The 23,734-nt window shown below is 45.2% G+C and overlaps 1 protein-coding gene across 1 annotated transcript in view; it reads left to right on the top strand.

The window, feature by feature from the left end:
* Positions 1-283: 283 nt before the first annotated feature.
* The window catches only part of MLXIP (MLX interacting protein), a 93,681-nt gene continuing 70,230 nt past the window's right edge, over positions 284-23,734 (top strand). The window contains exon 1 of the mRNA XM_073676258.1: positions 284-736. Within this exon, the coding sequence (XP_073532359.1) occupies positions 411-736 (326 nt within the window). The 5' untranslated portion in view covers positions 284-410. The remainder of the gene's footprint in view (positions 737-23,734) is intronic.

The following is a 23,734-nucleotide window of genomic DNA, read 5'->3' as shown; positions in this document are numbered from 1 at the left end:
TCGGTGTCCCGGCCCGGTGGTGATAAATGAAAGACCACCGATGCGATGGGGCCAGATCCAGCTGCAGGGCGGGGGTCTCACCAGCGCATTGCACAGGCAGGGGCCACGTACATGGAACAATAGAAAGTGGAAGCAGTCGTGCTATTGCACAGATCAGCAGCACAACAGTCACACAGAAACTGGCCGCTAACGTCACTGAGTGGGCGTTGTAGAGGGTCGGTCAACCAGGCAACCAATCATGGGGAAGACTCCTCCCCTTTCGACATGTTTTTGGAGCACAACCGACGTTTATTGGTTAGGAGACACGTGACGTCAGCAAGGCCCCTCTGAGCCCGGCCTCGTCTGTGACAATAACGTAGAGAGAAATCGGTTCCTCGGACTGGAATGTCCCGGTGCTGGCTGCCGGAGGGATGATGATGATGGCTCAGGCGCTGCCCATGCGCTTGGCGCACGCTGCTGCTGTCATGGTGAAGCAGGAGCCGGACGATGACTCGGACATGGACGAGCCGAATTTGCTGCTCAAGAAACTGGACAGCACCGAGGCGCAAATTATCCACAGCGGCCACTTCATGGTGTCCTCCCCGCACAGCGAGCACCCGCCCAAGAAAGGCTACGACTTCGACACGGTGAATGAGCAGGCCTGCCAGACGTACAGCTTCGGCAAGACCAGCACATGCCATCTGTCTATAGACGCGTCCCTCACCAAGCTGCTGGAGTGCATGACCCTGGCATACAGGTACCGCCGGCCTCACCGTCCGTACCCGGCGCGCACCGTCCGTACCCGGGGCGCACCGTCCGTACCCGGCGCGCACCGTCCGTACCCGGCGCGCACCGTCCGTACCCGGCGCGCACCGTCCGTACCCGGCGCGCACCGTCCGTACCCGGGGCGCACCGTCCGTCTGCACCCAGCTGTGTGCAGGCAGCGCGCCGTCATGATCTTCACAAGGGCCTTGTCTGCGGCTATTCCTAGTACTCACACATAAGGCCAGGTTCACACTTGTACAGCGCCTTCTGCTGATCACATGCACCAGAGTTACAGAAAACCTGCATTCAGAGGTATATGGCGGCGGATCCATAGACGACAATGGGCAAGAAGTGGTCGACATGTTCTTTGTTTACGTTTGGTTGGGTTTTTTGTTGTATTGTGTTTTTTGGGGGGGCAGAAATGTGGTTGAGGCTACTTTTTTTTTTTTTTAATTTATTTATTTTTATTATTTTGTCCCTCTACTCTCCATTCTTTTCAATGGGAGACGTATAGAAACATCAGCTCACTAGGTGTGACTGCGCCGGACACAAGCTCGGAGCTGGTGCTGAAGTCCAGGACGGTCAGACCGTGTCAGCCAGGGAAAAAAATAACGTGTGGGATTTTTTTTTTTTAAATAAAATATACAGACATAGTTGGCCGTATTACATTTGTATGCGTATACCATACATCTGCAGGTGTACAAGTGTGCACCAAGCCTTATGGGGATATATTTTTGTCTGTATAGAGAACCTATACTGTAGCGCAGTTTGCTCTATGGCATTGCCCACATAAGCTCCTATCCATTCTCCATTCTGACGCTAGTGACACACAAGCTCATCAATAAGGTTTTAGGCTCCGTTCCCGTGTGTGTGTGTTTGGTTTTTTTTTGCGCTCTGTATTTTCAAAACAAACGCAAGTAACCTATTTTACTTAATGGGTGCAGAAAATCTGCAACATCAGAAATTCACCAAAAGCTCATCGTGGGAACGTAGAATAAGCAGAAACCATTGCATACACCAAATACTCTCAATTCCAGCCAGATGCTGCCTTAGTGCAAGGAAAAAGCAGAAGACATCCCCAGAGGAGCACACTGTGCGGTTGATTAAATACCCACTGGGCTCTGTTCACATGACGGTTTACGTTGTGTCTTTATGAACCATCTAAGGAACAATATGAGCCAGGCTTGTCACATGACAATCTAGCATCCATCTGCAGATTTTCATACTATTAATGTGATCACCAATATTTTATATGGGCTGTATTCTCCTTCTATATTGGTGACCCGCTCTAAGGATATGTCATCACTATAAGATCTTGGGGTCTGACACTCCACTGATAAGTTATCCTTTCCTTCAGTAGCAACTAGATGTAATCAGCGTACGGGGCAGAGCAGCACTGTCCTATATTCTGTGTAGTGGCTGCTGCTGGGTACTGTTGATCATCTCCTATTCTCTTCAATAACAGCTGACCTGCAGTACCCAGCAGTTCCCACTACAGTGTGGTGGCTCTATGCTGGCAGCAATAATTGCAGCTGATGAGTGGGAGTGACAGGTCAGGTCATCAGGAAAGCCTGGCACTTCATCCAGCTGTGTTGTTTTCTGGGTATCTGATGAGCTATAAGGCCGGGTACAAACACAGGAGATGTTTCCACTGCAAATCTGCAGCATAATCCACCTAACACTATATTGAAGAAGGAAAATCTGTAGGTGGGTGATGTGGATGAGATTTGCACATACACTTACATATGATTAGTACTATAATCTACTGCTGGAGCACTTCCTGTTTAGCTGCATCTTTATGCCCACACTGGTATCATATGAGGGGTTGTGACATTATTTCCTATCCATGTGATTACCTGATGGGTACTTGCTGATTTCTGGTTGTCCAACCACCTGGACCTGTGTCTATCCTGAGATCAGGACTCTGGAATCCTGATAAGGGCTCTTCTGCTCCGTCCTGTAAGGAGTGGAGATGCGCCTGCTTGGCCTCTGTTCCATTCATTGTCTATGGGGCTTCCCAGCACTGAACTTAGCTGTTTCACATGGAATGAAGCGGAGGTGGAGCATGTGTGCCTCCACTGCACTCAGCACTGGGCTGCAGAGCTCCAATCTTAAGATCGCTGAGTTGATGACGTGAGTTTTGTGTTTCTTCTAGTTATTGATGCGCATTATGAAGTTTCCTGTCTACTCAAGTGTCAACATTTACTTCTCTAAACACTTTTACCCTTATGGATAACCACATGACTAATATCTTGAAGTGCTTGAAAAAGATGCATGATAAATAGAGGTTACCCTACAGCGCTGTAAGATTTTTAACTTTCAGGATCTGGTGATTTTTTTTTTTTTTTTTGGCACAATTCCTCCTCTGTGTGACTGGCGGCTCAGTCGTTCAATCTGAGGTTGTCAGTGTTGTGAGTGACAGTCCAGTCACCTAATCAGGGCCGGGGCTTGCTGGGTTTCATACAGGTGTCTCCTGTTCGTAATGATTCCCAGGCTATTTAGCTGGTTGTCTACCTCTTATTTCTGTCAGGTGTGTGTGTTGTGCTGTGCTTTGATTTCTAGTACTTTGATCTTTGTTGACCGACCTTGGATTTGCCTTTGACCATCCGTTTGCTTAGCCCCTTTGTCTTGATCCTCTACCTTCTTGGGATTCTGACTCCGGACTGTGATCTGACTACGCCTTTGCCTTACCCCTCTGTTTATGACATACTCTCCTGGCTTTTTGACCTCTGACACCCTGACTTCCCCACCTGACGGCGTGTCCTTAAGTAGTGACTAGTGTCGCCATAAATACATACTGGCCACACATTTCTCTTTCGCCACTATGGATCCTGTTCACACACTCTGTGACCAGGTGGCGAATCTTATGCAGATGATTCAGGATCTGGCTAAGGAATACCAAAGTCTTGAATTGTTGTCGGGTCAGATAATTTGGTGAAAACTTTCTATAGCCCTCCACTGCCAGCAGTGGCTGGAACGTTGGTTAATTCTGACAGTTGGTCTTTCCCGAACCTGTAATGGCCCTCCCTGATACAGTTTTGGGAGAGAAAAAACAGTTTAGGGTGTTCAGGGAGAGCTGTAGACTATTTTTTACCCTGCGACCTCTGTCTTTAGGGAATGAGTTCCAACAGGCAGGGATAATCATGTCCCTACTGCGAGGAGGTACTTGGACCTGGGCATTTTCTTTGTTCCCACGAGCCACAGAACAGTCTTCTGTTGACGCCTTTTAAAGGGGTTGTCCACTACTCGGACAACCCCTTCTTGATCAAAATGTATTGCCCCGGCACAATAAAAAAAGCTTATACTCGGCTCCTGTGCTGCTGTTGTGCTGCCGGCACCCAATCAGTGCTGGCGTCGCTGACCCCGCTTTCGGGCAAATCGAATCGAACATGAAGAGGAAGTCCGGGCTGCAGCTTCTCAGACTTCCTCTTCATGCTCAATTCGACAGGAGATGGGGACAGTGACGCCAGCGCTGATTGGGCTCCGGCATCACATGTCTCATCAACCGCACTGGAGCCCCGGGAGAGTGGGTGCACCACCACAGGAACGGCTCCAGCATGGGAGGTGAGTATAGGCTTTATTATTTTATGGGGGCTAAGCAAAGGGTATAAACAGGGGATGTCCAAGTAGTGGACAAATTCTTTAAGTTTAATCTATGACGAACCTGAGAGAATCCAAGTCACTGAGGCAAAGATCATGAATCTGGCACAGGGTGGCCGCACTGCTGAGGAATACTGCACCGAGTTCCGGCAATGGTCCTCTGAAGTTCTGTGGAATGATGCAACTCTCGGGTGCCAGTTCCGTAAAGGTGTTTCTGAGACTCTTAAAGGGAATGTATCACTCTCCCCTCCCACCCCCTGAGCGATATCAGACCTCTACCATGGGAATACAGTTGATAGAAAAGTAAATCTATACATACCTGTATGGCCCATAGCAGAGGTCTGATTGCAAAGAAATCTGGTTTTATAAAGTCTGTTTTCCAGAGGCTTGGTGTCCGGGGGATGCCAAGCAAACCCCTTCTATCTGCTTACTATTCCCCTAAATTGCCACCTCTGTGCACATTACCATATTCCCCCCTCCCCTGCATGTCACAGGGCCCAGTGACCTGCCCTGCTCTGCCCCCCACCCGCGCATGCGCAAAGCTCCGCTCCCATGGAGCGCGCTCTGTTTCCCTCCGGCCCCGTTTGGCTGCATGCTGCGCCACAGTCTTGTATTGTGCAAGCGACGGTGAGTCACTGAGAATTCCACTCCGCTGGCAGTACACAGCCAAACGGGGCCGGAGGGAAATAAAGCGCGCTCCATGGGAGGGGAGGCAGAGCAGGGCAGGTCACAGGGCTCTGTGACATGCAGGGGAGGGGGTGAATATGGTAACTGAGCACAGAGGCGGCGATTTAGGGGAATAGTAAGCAGATAGGAGGGGTTATTTTCCCTCTGATAAAGTACTGATTAATAATGTTTTGTCCTTTTAAGAACCAGTTATTGCCAGCATTGACTTTCATAGACTGCGGGTCAGCAGCTAACTTTATTGATTCTGAAATTGATTAGGGACAGTTAGTTTGGAAAAAAAAACCACTCAAATTTTTGCTATTGACAAGTGTCATCAGTTTTTCTCATGGGTGGAGAAAAACAATTCTTCTTCTTTCTCACAGTCATCCAAGTGTGGTCCTATATATAAAATGGACACATAGCTTTATAGAGTCTCCTCTGTACTTTTTCCTGGAGAAGAGAGAAATAAAATAGTGTGGTTTCCAGTGTAACCCAACGAGTTGTCATTTCCTGTATATAAACCCAAAATTATATAAGTGAGCAAATTATAAAGTTCACAAACAAACCAGATATAGTTTTGCGCTGCAGTAAATGTTAAACGCCTCCTCGGTGGTGACCACAGAGTTGTATCCACATGAGTTAAGCACAAACTGCTTCAGGAAATTCTTTTTTTGGGGGAGGTTTGGAAGAGTTTCTCTTGGACAGAGTCAAGGAAACCTCTGTAAACTAGACAATCTACTTCAAAGGATTGACATGCACGATTTTTTTTTTCTAGTTTTTCAAAACCTCTTAAGGGGGGAAAAAGTAAAGCTCCAAAAACTCCTCATATGAACAGCAAAATTGATTTTTCCCATAGAAATTTAAACAGAAGAGTGTTTAAAGGGAACCTGTCATGTGAAATAAATGCTATTAATCTGCAGGTTAATAATGTTCTGTACCTGCCTGGCGCCTGCACTTTGGCCCCCACTGCCGGGAGGAATTTAGCTTTATTCCTCCTGGCAGCGTCTGGGCTTCAGTCAGGGGGCTGCATCGGTGTGGGTTCAGTCACTGCTCTGTGTATAGAGAACAGATGCTGTAACTGCGCCCCCGGCACTGACTGACAGCCAGCTCTAATGCTGATCCTGCTGTTAATTCTTTAACAATCTCTTTTTAGCGCTGTATTTTTATTAAAAATACGAATAAATGTAATTAGCAGAGAATGTTAGACCTAAGGACAACATGAATGTTAAAGGGAATCTGCCACCCCCTGGGAGTTATTAGACCTCTAATATGTGCGTACAGGTTATATAGATTTATATTTCTACATACCTGTATGGCCGATAGTAGCGGTCTGATTGCAGAGAAATGTCTTTTTATAAAATCCGTTTTCATATGCTTCACACCCGGGGGATGCCAAGAAATCACCGCCTGTCTGCTTAATTTCCATATTCCTCTCCTGCACGTCACAGGGTGCACTCTTCTTGTTCACATCACGAGCATGCGCAAAGCGCCTCTAACGTCAAGCGTGCTTTTTTTTTTCTTTTTTTTTTTCTCCCCAGCCCCATTTTTCCCTGCAGTGGTCTAGTGCGCATGCGCCGGGGAGTTTCTGGTGTCGCGGGTTAAATAAAACCACCCCACGTGCCAGATTTGGCCCACAGGCCAGAGTTTGACATGTATTCTCTAAAAGAAGAAGAATTTGGATTGCTATAGAAACCAGATATTGGGAAATTATTGTACTTCATTCTTCTCTCCAGCAATGGGAAGTTGGTGACCAGTTTGCAGCTCTGCTATTTTTTGTGAAGCTCTTCTCCTCAGGGTGTAGTCTGGGTGATATTTATTACCCAATACAGTTCCCTAAAAGATCAGTTGTAGTGTAGATCATATTTTTCTTTCCTGTAACTATGTCAGTAGACTTTCACATATAACTTTGTAGTCATTATAGTGTTTAGATATGAATCTGAAATTCTCATCTGTATCCCTGTCCAATTATAACTGCCAATCAATAGTATGTGGCTAGTGATGGCCTGCGGGGTTTATTTGCTTGCTCATATAGCACAGACATATTCCGCAGCGCCTTACACATATCACTGTCCCCATTGGGGCTCACAATCTAAATTCCCTATCAGTATGTCTTTGGAGTGTGGGAGGAAACCCACACAAACTCCTTACAAATGTTGTTTTTGGTTGAATCTTGTATCTCATCGAGTGTGTGTATATATCTATATCTATATCTATATCGTAATTAAAAACAAAACAAGCCTGTAATTAATCTTAATCTTCATTCTCACCCATGGAGTGTGATGGTGCAAAATAGAAATTCTTCTGTCTGTAAAGGGGGGCTCCGGGGCAGCACTGGCTCTTTTGCAGCCATATATATTCATTTGTGTGCTTTTCTAAATGGGATAGTTTTCATATTCTTTTCTGTGTGTTTCTGCTGCAGTGAAATATTTTGGACATGCTCATGATTGTGCAATGGTTTGGCAGTGAGCTATGAACACTTAATGGAAAATGTAATAAATTAACCTTTGTTATAGTGATGAGCGAGCACTAAAATGCTCGGTTACTCATTGCTCGTGTCTAGCAAATTGGAATACTCGGGTGCTCGACCTGAGCAACGAGCCCAATGTAAGTCTATGGGAAACTCGAGCATTTTTCAGGCGGCTCCCCCCGGCGGTCTGCAGAGGGCATAAAAATTGCCAAAATCGACGGGAACAGTGCTCAAATGACATGGGTACAGCATGGGGAAGACCCCTGGAATCATATCTGACTCCCAGGTCACTGCTGTCAACAACGTTGTCAGAGTATTACGCCACTTTTACGGACTCACAGTAAAACATACAAAAACTAATCCAAAATGGATTTTCCTGGAAAATATGTTAAGGAACATCCTTTCCAGGGTAATGACTTGTATATAAGGCAAAATAACCCAAACCAAAAATACTGCACACCTTGGGCTATGTTCACACGTAGCGTTTTTTATGCGTTTTTTCACTTTTGCATTGCTTTCAACCAAGACAAATGCATTCACTGGTAAATGTCATTTTAATATTTTATAACCTTATCTAGCCATGTGGTGTGTGACACCTCATCAGACACATGCATACAGTGCTGAAAAGACATGGGAACAGCATGGGGAAGACCTCTGGAAGCATTTCTGACTCCAAGGTCACTGCCTAAAAGTGTGCCCATCATAAGTGATTCTTGGCGCATGCGAAGATGCCTCCCGCCATGCACCTGTCGTTGCAGACTTGCAACAATCACCGTCCACGTCCTTGTCCCAGTGCAGCGTTCAGTTGTCCCTACCCATTCCTTGGAATGCAAGCGCAAGTATGCAGCCAGCCACCCACCCACCCACATGCTGCAATACTATACTGCCAAATTTTTGACAGCTGCTTGCTCTTGAAATGTGGCCTTTTAGGCTTGTGGAGGCAGAAGCTGTCCACAATCTTATGGCGGCAGCGTCCGGGTATTCATACTCGGTCCCCAGGCGCCACTATTTTTCCCTGTATCGTCTCCACCTTCCACAAGCACGGGTCCCACAACCAGGAAGGACCGCCTAACCACAAACACGTGGCCAGGGACGGTACGGAGCCAGTCAACAGCTTTTTTTGCTGAGAGTTGTATTTAGCTCGGTGAAAGGACTGGCATAGAGGGAAACCGTATCTACTCTGGGTGTCATTTCTCCCAGGAAGTCCTCTAATGCAGCTTGTTGCAGAAGCAATGGCAGCCCGTCCAACATCAACTTTCACTTGTCGGTGGTGCTTTGACACACAAACATCTTTCTTTGCGCATTTAATTTCATGACTACAGAATTGGGCAATGGCCTCATCTGCAATGCGGTTTGAGAAATAACATTAATAAGCACGTCTGATCCACATTAAAAAAGCAGCCATAGAGTGTCCGGGAACCTTCCCCCACACTTTTCTTAGCCTGGGCTGTTTCTCTGCAGGGATGGATGGACCCACCAGAAAACTGGAGACTCCTCCGGTGGGCCCAGGCTTCTCCTTTAGGAGAGTTCATAGTGCCGAGGGGAGGCCATGATGATGATAGAGACCACCATCTGCTTAGTTTTCTGTTACTTGGAATGCAAGCGCAAGTATGCAGCCAGCCAAAGGCCGCAATACTAAACTGCCATATTTCTGGGCAGCTGCTTGCAATTAAAATGTGGCCTTTTAGGCTCATGGAAGAGGAAGCTTTTCACAACCTCATGCCTCGTGTCCATACTCGGTCCCCAGCCGTCACTATTTCTCCCGGTGTTGTCTCCGCCTTCTACAAGCGCGAGTGCCTGAGCAATACTGCTGGTACTTTTCTGTGGGAATTTGCCTCCTACCAGCCTGGAATATTTCCAGTAAACTATGGTACGATGCCATGGTATTAGCACTGCCCCCAGTACCAGTAGCGAAGCCATCCCCAATTTCCTTCTCAGGAATTTTATTTGGTAGACTGAGTGGCTGCCCAAATACATTAGTTTCTCTCAAAGGAGCAGCCTTCTAGATATTAGAGGGTGAACGGCAGCACATTGGATCAGTGGTTAGCACTGAAGCCTTGCAGCGCTGGGTTCAAATCCCAGCAAGGACAACATCTGCAAGGACTTTGTATGTTCTCCCCGTGTTTGCGTGTGTTTCCTCCCTCAGTAAAAAAGCAGCCATAGAGTGTCCGGGAACCTTTCCACACACTTTTCTTATCACGGACTGCTTCTCGGCAGGGTTGGACGGTCCCACCAGAGAATCCTCTGGTGTGCCTTGGCTTCTACCTCAGGAGAGTTCATGATAGCGCTAACTTTGCAGCTGCTATGGGGCTCTTGAGTGGGGGTGAAAGGTGAGCCCTCAGAATCAAATCCTCTGGTGGGCCCAATGTTTTTCAATCTGAAATAGCTTCTCAGTGGCAGTTGTATTTCACCACAGCCATATTCTTTAGCTCGGTGAAAGGACTGGCATAGAGGGAAACCGTATCTACTCCGGCTGTCATTTCTCCGTCACCAGATTCTGCCCATTGTCACACACGACCATGCCTGGCTGTATGTTCAGCGGTGAGAGCCACAGATCAGGCTGCTGTTACAGCTTTCAATAACTCTGCAGCGCTGGGCGGTTTGTTATCTAAACATTAGTCATGTTATCTTCAGCACAGCCTGTTGCCGCTTGGCCAAGGCAGTGCTGTCAGCTTGTGACTGATGTGGTCATTTCAGAGATGGAGGAGGTGCAGGAGCTGAACAATGTGATTACATTGAGGTTAAATTGGCGACGGCTGTTTTTTATACTAAAGAAAGATCCTATTGTTTTGTTTTTTTTTTTTACATTATTTTTTAAGACAAATGCATTCACCGGGAAATGTTATTTTAACATTTTACAACCTTTTCTGGCAATGTGGTGTGTGACATATCAGACACATCCTGTTTTATTTATGATGGAGGGACTCTGAAAGTCATAAAGCCTATTTTTATAGGGCCATCAGACTGCCCTTACTATTCTTAAAAGGCCCTCGCTATTGTTAGAGAGCCATCAGTAAAAAAAAAAAAAAAAAAATGTTCCCATTAAAAATGAGCGGGTCTCCTATACTTGTAATGCCCATGCACTTAGTGCATGGGCTGACAAACATTTACTCCTGGGGGGGGTATACATGAACATACAGTGTGTGTGTGTGTGTATGTGTGTGTATATTATATTATATTATCCACAGTCACCCTGGTCATATGGTGGCGGAGAAGGAGGAGGACAAGAGCGGATAGCCAAAATCAGGAGGCGTATACCCATATGTGGGTGTGAAGAGGTGCATGGGAATACACCTCTCAAAAAAGACACTGGATTTGAGTTTTACGCTGCTATCATTCGGTGGTGTTGAAGTCTGGCCCAATCCAGCCCTTGTTCATTTTTATAAGAGTCAGCCCATCAGCATTTTCAATTGACAGGCGGATGCGCTTATCAGTTATAATTCTACCAGCGGCACTAAAAACCCGCTCTGATAAAACACTAGCGGCAGAGCAGCCCAGGACCTCCAAGGCGTAGAGAGCCAGTTCATTCCACGTATCCAGCTTGGATACCCAATAATTAAAAGGCACAGAAGAATCACGGAGGATGTTGGTACGGTCGGCAAGGTACGCTCTCTGCATCTTCCCAAATTTTGCACTCCTTGTGAGAGTACCCCACACCTCAGGGCCTGTGCGATGGGAGGGTCTGAGAAAACTGTCCCAGAACTTTGACAGTGTTCCCCTGCCTCTGCTGGATTGCGTTTGTGTCTCTCTCGCCTATACTCCTTGGTTGTCCAATGAACTGTGACCTCTGCCGCCAGCGTTTTCAGATGGGAATTTTTTTAATAGTTCTGCAACAAGGGCCTTCTGGTGCTGCCCCATTTTTCTAGACCTGTCCGCCTCAGGAATAAGAGATATAAAGTTCTCCTTGTAGCATGGGTCTAGAAGTGTCACCAACCAGTAATGACTGTCACCCAAAATTTTGAGAACGCGAGGGTCATGGGAAAGGCAGCGTAACATAAACTCAGCCATGCGTGCCAGACTGCTAACAGGCAAGACTTCCGTGTCCTCACCATCGCCGCTTACCATCTTGGTGGAGTCCTCAAAGTTTTGAAGGATGGTACATATGTCTGACAACCATGTCCACTCCTGAGAGCTTATGTGAGAAGTCTGAACTGAATACCGATGGCCTTGTTGATGCTGTTTCTCAACAACTGCCCTCTTCTGCTCCCAAATCCTTCACGACATCTGCAGTGTAGAGTTCCAATGCGTGGGGACATCACATACCAGTCTGTGAGCCTTAACCTGCAAGGGCGGCGAAAGCTGTAGGTGACTTTCTAAAATGGGCACACAGGCGGTGTACTTTAACAAGCAGATCCAGCAGCTCCGGGTAGGATTTGAGAAACCGCTGAACCACGAGGTTAAGCACATGGGCCAGGCATGGTACGTGTGTGAACTCGCCTCTGGCCGGAACATGGTGGTGGCTGTTTGTCACACACGACCATGCCTAGCTGTAGGTTCAGCGGTGTGAGCCACAGATCTGCCCGCTCTTTCAGAGCTATCCACAACTCTTCAGCATTGTGCTGTTTGTCACCTAAGCGTATTTGCTTCAGCACATCCTGTTGCTGCTTGGCCGAGGCAGTGCTTCCAGCTTGTGACTGATGTGGTCATTTCGGAGATGGAGGCTGAAGAGGAGGAGGAGGATGAGGTGCAGGAGCTGTAGACCATAGGGGCAACCCTGATTGACCTAGGGCCCGCAATCCTTGGCGTCGGGAGGACGTGTTCCGTCTCAAGGTCCGACTGGGTCCCGGCTTCACCTTTAACTCAGTGTGCCGTCAGTGAGATGTACCATACCTGCCCTCAAGAACTTGTCCACGTGTCTGTGGTTAGGTGGACTTTCCCGGTAACTGTGAGGGCACGGCTAATGTTTTGGGACACGTGCTTGTGTAATGCGGGGACGGCACACCGGGAGAAATGGTGGCGGCTGGGGACCGAGTACCGAGGGACGGCCGCCGCCATCAGGTTGCGGAATGCTTCCGTCTCCACAAGCCTAAAAGGCAACATTTCGAGCGCAAGCAGTTGTGAAATGTGGGAATTTAGTAGTGGGGCGTTGACTGCGTATTTGTGCTTGCGTTCCAAGGACTGGGGTATGGACAACTGAACGCTGCGCTGGGACAAGGACGTGGACGTGCTTCCTGATGCTGCTACTTGAGAGTGTGCAACGACAGGTGCAGGGCAGGAGGCATCTTCGCATGCACCATGGACAGGGGATTGGCTTGCATGCACAACAGCGGAAGAAGTAATGGTGCCACCCGCAGACACTGTTCCTGGACCCTGGGGTTCGGCCCACGAAGTCTAGTGCTTTGCTGCCATGTTCCTGATAATGCTGGTGGTGGTCAGGCTAGTTGTTTTGCCACCCCTGCTGATGCTGGCCTGGCAGTTGGTGCAAATGGCCTTTTTGGGGTTATCAGCAGAGTCTTTAAAAAACAACCAGACTCAGGAAGACCTAACAATTGTACTGGCAACTTCATAGAATCATAGAATGGTAGAGTTGGAAGGGACCTCCTGGGTCATCTGGTCCAACCCCCTGCTCAAAGCAGGATTCACTAGATCATCTCAGACAGATGTCTGTCCAGCCTCTGTTTGAAGACGTCCATTGAAGGGGAACTCGCCACCTCTCGTGGCAGCCTGTTCCACTCATTAATCACCCTAACTGTCAAAAAGTTTTTTCTAATATCTAATCTGTGTCTCCTCCCATTTAGTTTCATCCCATTGCTTCTAGTCTTTCCTTGTGCAAATGAGAATAAAGATGATCCTTCTACAATGTGACAGCCCTTGACATATTTGTAGACAGCTATTAAGTCTCCTCTCAGTCTTCTTTTTTGCAAGCTAAACATTCCCAAATCCTGCAACCGTTCCTCATAGGACATGGTTTGCAGACCAGTCACCATTCTGGTCGCTCTTCTCTGAACTTGCTCCAGTTTGTCTGTCTTTTTTAAAATGTGGTGCCCAAAACTGTACACAGTATTCCAGATGAGGTCTGACCAAAGAGGAGTAAAGACCGATAATGACTTCACGTGATCTAGACTGTATGCTTCTGTTAATACATCCCAGAATTGTATTTGCCTCTTTTGCTGCTGCATCACACTGTTGACTCATGTTCAGTCTATGATCTATTAGTATACCTAAGTCTTTTTCACATGTACTGTTGCTTAGCTCTATTCCTCCCATTCTGTATATGCTTTTTTCATTTTTATTGCCCAGATGTAGTACTTTGCATTTTTCCCTGTTAAAAACCATTCTGTTGGTTGCTGCCCACTGCTCCAGTTTATTTAGGTCTTTTTGAATCCTCTCTCTCTCTTCTCTAGTATTAGCTATCCCTCCTAGCTTTGTGTCATCAGCAAATTTAATCAGTTTACCCTCAATTCCTTCATCTAAATCATTGATAAAGATGTTGAACAATACAGGTCCCAGGACGGAGCCCTGTGGTACCCCACTTGAGACATTCATCCAGCTGGATGTGAAGCCATTTACAACCACCCTTTGAGTCCGATCACTAAGCCAGTTATGAATCCACCTAACAGTTGCCTGGTCCATTGCATACTTGGTCATTTTTTCAATAAGGATGATGTGAGATACTTTGTCAAATGCTTTGCTGAAGTCAAGATATACTATATCTACAGCATTTCCCTGATCCACCCAGTCAGTGATTCTGTCATAGAAGGAAATTAAGTTAGTCTGACATGACTTGTTAGTTACAAACCCATGCTGACTCTGGTTAATCACTTCATTCTTATCCATGTACTTACATACATGTTGTTTAATAATTTGTTCAAAGATCTTTCCTGGTATAGAAGTCAGACTCACCGGCCTATAGTTCCCTGGGTCCACCTTCTTCCCCTTTTTGAAGATAGGAACAACATTTGCTCTTCTCCAGTCTTCTGGGACTTCTCCTGTTCTCCAAGAATTTTCAAAGATTATGGAGAGTGGTTCTAAAATTTCTTCTACGATCTCCTTCAGTACTCTGGGGTGTAATTCATCTGGACCTGGAGACTTGAACTCATTTATGTTAGCTAAATATTCCCTCACAATCTTTCTGTTTACAGATAACTTGGATTCTTCTATTCCTTTAAAAGGACAGTGAAGATCAGTTGATGTTACATTTTCTTTCTGAGAGAAAACAGATGCAAAATAGGAATTAAAAAGTTCGGCCTTCTCAACATCCTCTCTTACCATTTCTCCATTTTCATCCTGTAAAAATCCTATAGCATCTTTGACTTTTCTTTTACTTTTGACATACCCCCAAAATCCTTTTTTATTGCTTTTGACATCTCTTGCAAGCCTTAATTCATTGTCAGCTTTAGCTAACCTGATACGTGCCCTGCAGGATCTGCAGACTGCATTATAATCTTCTTTAGATATGCCTCCCTCTTTCCATTTAATAAACATTTCTTTCTTTCTTTTTAGCATGTGTTTAAGTTCTGTGTTCATCCATTCTGGTTTCCTTAAATGCTTCCCATTCTTCCTACTTTTCGGGATTGTTAACGATTGTGCTTTGAGAATCTCATTTTTAAAAATTTCCCATCCTTCCTGGACATTTTTGTCCTTAAGGACATCCAGCCATTGGATCCCTCCTATTCTCTTTCTGAGTCTCTTAAAATCTGCCTTTCTAAAATCTAACCTTGAAGTCTGAGTCTTCACATGTCTTCCTCCTCTAGTTATCCAAAATTCTATAATAGCATGATCGCTGCCTCCTAGGGTCCCAGCCACCTTTACCTCCTCAACCATTTCCTCCCTGTTTATAAGGATTAGATCCAAAGTAGCAGATCCCCTTGTTTTCTCCCCTACCTTTTGGAAGATAAAGTTGTCAGCAAGAGAGGATAAGAATTTGCTTGACCTGTTAGTTTTACTTGAGAGAGATTTCCAACAAATGTCTGGATAGTTGAAATCTCCCATGACCACTACGTCATATTTTTTGGAGAACTTGGTCATTTGATACATAAAGAGTTCATCCATATCTTCAGCTTGCCCAGGTGGCCTGTAGTAAATGCCTACAATGGTGTCCTTTCCGTTGTTCTCTCCTTGTATTCTTACCCAAACAGTTTCCACAGAACTCCCAGTCTCTGAAGCTTCAATCTCTGTGCAGATATACGCTTTTCTAACATACAATGCAACACCTCCTCCTCGTTTATCAAGTCTGTTTCTTGCAAATAAGTTGTATCCTTTTAGCCTTTTATTCCAATCATGTGTATCGTCCCACCAAGTTTCAGTGATTCCAATGACCTCATATTCCTTTTCCTGCATTAGTAGTTCCAATTCTCCTTGTTTGTTGCCCATGCTTTGTGCATTTGTATAAAAACATTTTAGTTTGTGATTGGTTTCTCTTCCTCCCATATTTTTATTATTTAGATTTTTTTGTCTTTGTTCTTCTTTTCCACTTCCAGTAGCAGAGATCTCAATAGTATTTGTCAGCTGTATGGCTTTTTCTGGCCTTTTGCTTCCCTTCCCACATTGTTCTAGTTTAAAGCTCTTCTGATGAGTGTAGCAAGGCGACTTCCAAATACATGTTTTCCAGTCTTCGTAAGGTGCACCCCATCTCTAGCAAGTAGTCCATCGTATAGGTAATTCATTCCGTGATCCAGAAATCCAAATCCTTGTTGACTGCACCATCGACGTAGCCAGTTGTTCACCTGTAGAATCTTATTCCACCTCATTGTTCCATGGCCATCCACTGGGAGGATGGATGAGAAGACCACCTGCGCTCCCAATTCTTTCACTTTCTTGCCTAAGTCTTCAAAGTCACTGCAGATGGTTTCCAGGTCCTTTCTTGCGGTGTCATTTGTCCCCACATGTATTAGCAGGAATGGGTAGTGATCTGTAGGTCTGAAGAGTCTTGATATCCTGTCAGACACATCTTTAATTTTTGCTCCTGGAAGACAGCACATTTCTCTTGAGGTTATGTCTGGTCTGCAGATAGCGGCCTCTGTTCCTCTTAACAGGGAATCCCCCATGACCACCACTCTCCGTTTTTTCTTCACAACATTCTTCTTTCTCCATCCAGGAGGATTCTGAGGGCTTACAAGGTTATTCATTGCTGGCAAAGTCTTATCTTGCTGTATTTCTTCATGGTTCTCCTGTGTGAGAGCCTGGTACTGGTTCCTGAGCAGTATGGGTGCTGACTGCCTCTCGATCCTCCTGCTTCTGTGGGTCACATGCTTCCATTCCTCTGTTTCGTCAGGTGCAGTTCGAATTTCTTCTCTTTCTGAATCATGAAGAGATAATTCTGCTCTGTCTAAGAACTCTTCACCTTCCTTAATGATTTTCAAGGTAGTTAACCTCTCTTCTAGATTTCGCAACTTTTCCTCTAACAGGGACACAAGCTTGCATTTCTGGCATGTGAAGTCTGGCTTTTCCACTGGCAAGTCTGTGAACATGTAGCAGGATATGCAGCTCACCAAATGGCTCCTGGACTCTTCCATGTTCTTATTGTTAATGTTCTGAAAACAGTGAAAAAAGCTTAAAAAAAAAAGCTTCAAAATGCGCGCGCCGGTCGGCGCGCGGTTTACCGATGTCCTCTTTTCAGCTCCAACAGCCAAAATCCAGTGTTCTTTGAGCTCGCGGAGACTCTTCACTTACCCCAAAATGCAGTGGGAATATGCAAATTATCTCCTCAGGACTCCTCCCCTGGTCCTCTTCCTTCGTGTTGGTGTTACGGGGAACTGTTGCCTGCCTTCTTTCTGCGGCCACCGCACTTTTTCTTCCTGCTTGTTGGGGTGCTCTGCCTCCCTCCCCCTATGTGCTGCTCTCCTCGCTCTGCATGTCCTCCTGCCAGGTTGGGTCAGTTACTAGATCGTCCACCACCTCGTCTTCCACTTCCGCACTCTGGTCCTCCTCCTGACTTTCTGGCAACTGTGTCTCATCATCGTCCACCTCTTGTGACACTTTCCCACCGACGCCTTCGTGTGACTGGCTGCCCAAATATTTGGGCATTGCTACATGCGATCTCCTCTTGCCCTGCTTCAAGTAGACTGGGTGAGAGGCCCTAATCTATAAAAGAACACTCCGAAGAGCTGTTCACTTTCCCAAATGTTGGATCAGTTGTCTTTCGGCACTCGGCATGGTGAGAGGAAGGAGGTTCAGGGTGAGGAATATGCGGTCCAGACTCACAGCTACTGAGACTTGACGGTGTGGAAGACGTGGTGGTGGTGGTGGTGGCTAAGTGACTGGAAGCATTATCTGCTATCCAACCAATAAACTTTTCACAATGCTCTGTGTTCAGTAGTGGTGTTCTGCTGTCTCTTATTAATTGGGACAGGAAGGTCGAGCGAGAAGATGTGGGTGTGTTTGTGGCACAATTTCAGCTTGCCCAGCCCACGGCTTCGGCCTCTGCATGCATCATCATCACATCACGTCCAGTTCCTAGTCCCTTGCCACGTGCCTTGCCCATTTTAAATGGAGGACAATATCTTCCACGCTCACAACAAATGACTGAATTTGGAGCGAACTTATATGTGATCCGTGTGACGGACAAACCACAGGTTTAAATACTTGGCCTGTAGGTAACTATTTTGAACAGCAATCTGGTGTCAATTGCTTCACTGGCACACTGAAATAAATTTTTAATTGAGGTCAGAAATGGCAGTATTTTCTGAAATCGTATATGTGATCCGTGTGATGGAGAAAACACAGTTTTAAATAGCTTGATTTTTAGCGCTGTGATATGGAAAGGACCTGGCTGTATTCTGCAGTGCCAACAAGCAAATGGCGCAGAAAAACTGTTCTCTGGATTGCTTTTTAAGCAAATAATGAGGATTAAGATCCAAAAAAAAAAAAAAAGTTATTCCTGGCCCCTGAGACTTGGGCTTTTGTATAGAAATATCTAACAGCAGCAGCAGCAGACAAAACTGGAATGGAGTCTCTTGTGCTATGTGCACAGCAGTCTGCTATATGCACTGCCTGCCTGATATCTCTGCAGATGGATTAGTCCTCAGAAGGACTGTTTGTTGAGATGGATATGTGTCTCTAATATAGTTGGTATACCTACACTAACTAGAATCAAGCAAATCTCTCCCTGACGCAGCAGCACCTCTCCCTACACTGTCTGATTCTGGAGTGACTGTGACGAGCATGGCAGCGCCTGGTCTGATATAGACCTGATGACGCTGTGCGGTCAGCCAATCACTGTAATGCCACAACCAACATGGTTACGGCATTACAGTGAGTGGCAGGCAATCCCTGCATGTTGATTGCGCCAAACTTGCAGGGAGGGGATTCGAGCTCGCACCGAGCAGTAGCGAACATGCTCGCTCCTCACTACTTTGTTATGGTGTATGATTGGATAGAGTGCTTCTTCTAATCGTGACTAAAGAAGAGCACGAGACCAAAAGTCATAGTATTAAGAATATTACTGCTTTATAGAGCAGGGGTGGTCTCTCACCTTCACACTTCCACACTTAGGCCATGGCCCCACTATCAGTATTTGCTCAGTATTTTTTCTCAGGAGTGGGAGATAAATGCAGAATTGGTGACTTGTTTCCATTTTATACCTTTTCTCTGATTGTTCCTCACCTGGTTTTGGCTCCCACTCCTGAGAAAAAAATAGTGGGGCTGTGGCCTAATGTGAAGGTACGTGGCAGTGCTGGTGGAATACACTGGCAGATGGAGCCCAGTTGTGGTGATGGGGGTTGGAGCTTTTTTGCTTTGTTTCCTTGGTGTCTGTTTATTACACAGCCCGTTGGGGACTCTTCTATTTCTACACCGGGGAATGTGACCGGACTCTATAGACTGTTTCCCTGGGCTGAATTGCTTTAACTTCCTAGCATGTATTGTTAAAACCTACTCATATGAACTGGTACATGTGTGAAGAGATGGTTTCCGGTCACCCTCTGGTTCATGTGCATCCCTCAGTGCTTGGAACAACTTGCAAGTTGGTAGTAAAGAGGCCGAGGTTAAAGGATTGATCAGAATTCTTCATATTTTTTTTTTTTTTTTTGCATACGTTTAAAACCCTGCAGTACCATATTTTATATTCTATAGCTAAAAACTAGGGATTAGACTTTGAAATGCGTGAAAAAACCTTTTTGGGTTATTTTTTTTACTGTAGGATTTTATACTTGATATGTGCACAGTGTCTTATAAACATCAGCACACCCGCAAAGTTTTACCAGAGGAAGACTCTTCTAGAAGGTGTTTTTCTTTTGGTCATTTTTTCTTTGAGGCGATGGATGGATGGAGGATGATGATGGATGGATGGATGAATGATGATCTCAACAGCCTTGTTGAATAACACGGCTCAGTGTGCTGTCCGATAAAAACTGTTATCACCCGTCCCGTTTATACGCTTGTCTGCATGAGCCCTTAAACAGACTGTTGCATGTGTTATCTGTAAATTTTAGGTTATAATGTGTATCTGTGAAAAAAAAGCAAAAAAAAAAAACCTGATACTACACGTATGTGCAACACTGATGTGTAAATGAGGCCTTAACCTAAGTTTAATACATTTCTCGTGCTCTGTGTTATAAATGAAGGATCTATCTGTGCAGAATAAAAGCCATACTAATTTTAACATTCTAATTCATATGTCCCAAATTAAAATGAACCACAGTGAGGTCATGTATAGTGATTTAAGTGCCTTCTGCTAGGTGAGCCTAAAAAAATCCACCTTCCCTTTTGCAGTGGATGAGAGAATAAACGGGTAATTCTGTCCTCCTTTCCGAGTGCCCAGTAACAGCTGTTCGGAGTTCCCATATTAAGCGGCTCTTACTTTCTGTGGGTTTAGCACAAACAAGCAGCGTGTGCCAGGCATGTCTGCCGGGATTAGTGCTCTGTCACTCCGGCTCGCTTATTAAATGGCTTTTCCCATATCTGTGACTGTATAAATCCTCCCCCCAGGGTGGCTGATGTGCCTGGTGCTGCCCTGGTGGCTGCCCGTTTGCTACATTTCCCTCCCCGCTTTCTCAGGTCATGACCTACTCAGGAAGCCAGTTTTTAAGTGCTTTTTTTTTTCTTTATATAGTAGATTGTGCAAACTTTTCCATCACTTTTCTCTATTTTCTGGGCACTTAGACAGTAAGAGGCAAAAAAAAAAAAAGTATTTCAAGGAAATCGACTAGTGAAAAATGTGTTTATTACATGAAACTTGGCTCATGGGATGAAGCAGCTGCAGCGGCTCAGGACTGTAAGCTGAGGTATACATCAGGGGTCTGAAGCTAAAATAAGGTTTGGGACACTTAGAAAAACCTTGTTAGGGTGTTGGCCACGTTTTTAAAAATTAGGCTTGGGCTATACTGTGAAATGGCCACAACTTAGGACTCGCAGCAAAGTTGTGTTGTGTGTAATTTCTACAGCGCAGTGTCATACAGGTAAATGGCGTTGTTTTATGAAGGTTAGTGTACCACAACAAGCAAGCCACAGAAAACTCAACCCCATTGGATCTTTTATGACTTGTTCGTTGCGGTCACAATACACCAGGCGTCATAATGGCTATAACAATTAGAAACCATACGATTTATACAGCCTGCAGCAGACAAATTTTGTTGATCAATCCAAAACATTAAGGGGGCGATTCACCAAAGCCTTTACACCAGAAAACTGTTTTGAATCACCTGAAAGGCTCCGCTGTCCACAGTAGGTTGGGCCCCACTATACTTCTTCCACCCGTTGATTGAAGAGCCTCTACGTCGGTGCAGGCAAACTGCATGTCATTCAGTAGATGTGGCCGCGCACAGTGTGCTGCGTGGCAGCGTCTGCGACCCCCTGGTTTATATGCTGCTGTGTATCACTGTGTGCAAATGGCCAAACTATCCTTTTTACACTGGTCGTCTGCTGTGTGTTAGTGAGTCCAAAGATAAAAGGTTTGCCATTCCATTGTGGTGGTCACTGTAAAAACTGATACTCTGATGCCAGACGACAGCCAATATTTTATTTTGAAAGAATCATTCAGATCTGATTGTAATAAAATACATGTGTACAGTTGCTTGCAATAATCATTCTACTCAGATTGAAAAAAGAGTCATTGAAAATCGCATCCTGTAAATGTAGTCTTATTAAGGACTCCAAACACACTAGCTTAAATTGGGGACTTGTATCCTTGAGAACTTTTCATAAACAGCAGACCAATCTAGCTACACTCTCAAACTTGTTGGGCTCACCTGGTGAGGTCGATCCACTAAATCTCTGGTCTGGGTGGGCACGCGGAAGCCATGCGTTGGTGCAGTTTCTTTGAGGACACTTGGACAAACCGCAATCTCAGGAGTCGGACAGATGAAGTGGAATCCAGCAGGGATGAATGGACGTTAAAGCAAAAGAAGCGTAGATGGTAGAGCACATAAACATAGGACACTGGAGTCGAGTCCTAGGACACTGGAGTCGAGTCCTAGGACACTGGAGTCGAGTCCTAGGACACTGGAGTCGAGTCCTAGGACACTGGAGTCGAGTCCTAGGACACTGGAGTCGAGTCCTAGGACACTGGAGTCGAGTCCTAGGACACTGGAGTCGAGTCCTAGGACACTGGGCAACCTGCAAAACCCAATGTGGAGCACAACAGAGGGCAGTGGACTGAGGTGAAGGAAGCAGAGCCTTTTGATACCCAGGACAGGTGTGAGGGTTTTTTTTTGTTTGTTTGTTTTTTTTGCATTTAAAACTATTCCTTACTAGCATTAAATAGAACCATGGTTTTGTCTGTCTCTAGTGGTAGTTGTACAAAAGATTTTCTTGTGGGTCCTAATATGATGTTCGTTCTTGGTTTGAGTGGCGCATGACAATTTTGAGAGCTCTTGGCAAATGCAACTTCACATTTTGGTGGCTGGGTGGTTGAAGGAAGCCAAAATTTAGAGTGATGGGTAGTTTTGTACAACAGTGTAATGGTGTAATTGATGTAACTTCAAAAGAAGAAAAATGCTATAAAATATAAGCCCCGTTAAAGGGAACATATGGTCAGAAAACAACCTATTGTCTAAATCAGATTGTGTTTAAATGTTTGTTTTTTTTCGGCAATTTTTTTTCTCATATTAAAAAAAATAAATAAAATACTAATCTTGCAATTTTCCCACTGACCACTGGGGAATTTTTGGAGTTGTACTTCCTGTCTTTTCAGAAAATTACACATGTACATTAGCTACAGACTCTGACCTATCTTTTGTATTGAAGTGTCTAATGAGCGGGTGCAAAAGTGATTATGAAGGGAGAGGGAGCTGTGACCTCACCTACTGTGATTGGTGGATCCTTTGACTAGCTATGCATCACCTGTCATTGTAATCCTGCCTCAGATGAGCACGAGTCTGACAAGCCACAGTGGCCAGTGTGAAAACTGCAACATTACGAATTTTAGTTCTTAAAGATTGTGTATTGGGGGTTGGTGGTGGTGGTGGGGGGGAGAATACATACAACACATCTGTTTCTAAACAAAAAGTGATATTTCTGATGACTCCTGCCTTTTAAAAGCTAGTTTCAGAAATTACATTTCTTAGTTATTTGCTTCTGTAAAGCTGTGACCACAACTTGGATAACTCATGGTCTCCTCATGAAGAACCTTTTTAAAGTCTTGTCAGAAATTCAGTAGGTGACGCCTGTGTGCCACTCTCATACATGCATCCTACGTATCACCACATAACGCTTCACAGCAACAAAGCAGTAATCTGGTGCGTCTGGAACGTTTTCCGCACCGTTAACAGGTGCTTTGTGTGTTCATCATGAGAAAGCTCAGCATTTTTGTGGTGGAACATGGGAGCTATTGAGGTCTGCTGAGTCAGACGTGTAATTGGTTGTGACCACTGACCTCCTGACCGTGCTCTGCTCTGCTTATTTATCTGCGTGATGCACAAATACTGGGACTTCTTATGATTACCTTGTGTTACTCCTATTCAATATTAGGTCTATTTATTTTTGCTGTTATTTTACTCTGATGGCAAAAATCTTATTTGAAAATAAATAGAAACAGATTTATTAACCTCTTGGTGTTAGCCTTTTAAAGGGCTATTCCCTTTTTTTTTTTTTTGTAAAGTGCATGCAAAAAACAAGTACATTTACGAAATATTTTAAAAAATAGCAAAATAAATTGAAAATTTAAACTAATAAATACGTATATTTATGTAAAAACAAAGAATAAACCAAAGTCTACTGCATCTGGAACGACCCTAACTGTCACGCTAGTACACACTTGTCAAACTCTGGCCCGCATGGTGGTTATATTTGGCCCTCGACGCCAGAACCGCCACACCTATGTGGGGCCATTATACTGTATGGAGGACTATGTGAGGCTCACTACACTGTATACTGGTTGGC

The sequence above is a fragment of the Phyllobates terribilis genome, unplaced genomic scaffold, assembly GCF_046119375.1.
Source record: "Phyllobates terribilis strain yellow unplaced genomic scaffold, ASM4611937v1 Scaffold_1__5_contigs__length_1240528914, whole genome shotgun sequence".
NCBI classification, from domain to species: domain Eukaryota; kingdom Metazoa; phylum Chordata; class Amphibia; order Anura; family Dendrobatidae; genus Phyllobates; species Phyllobates terribilis.
Note: the sequence above shows the minus strand (reverse complement) of the source record. Positions and strands in the feature narration are given on the sequence as shown.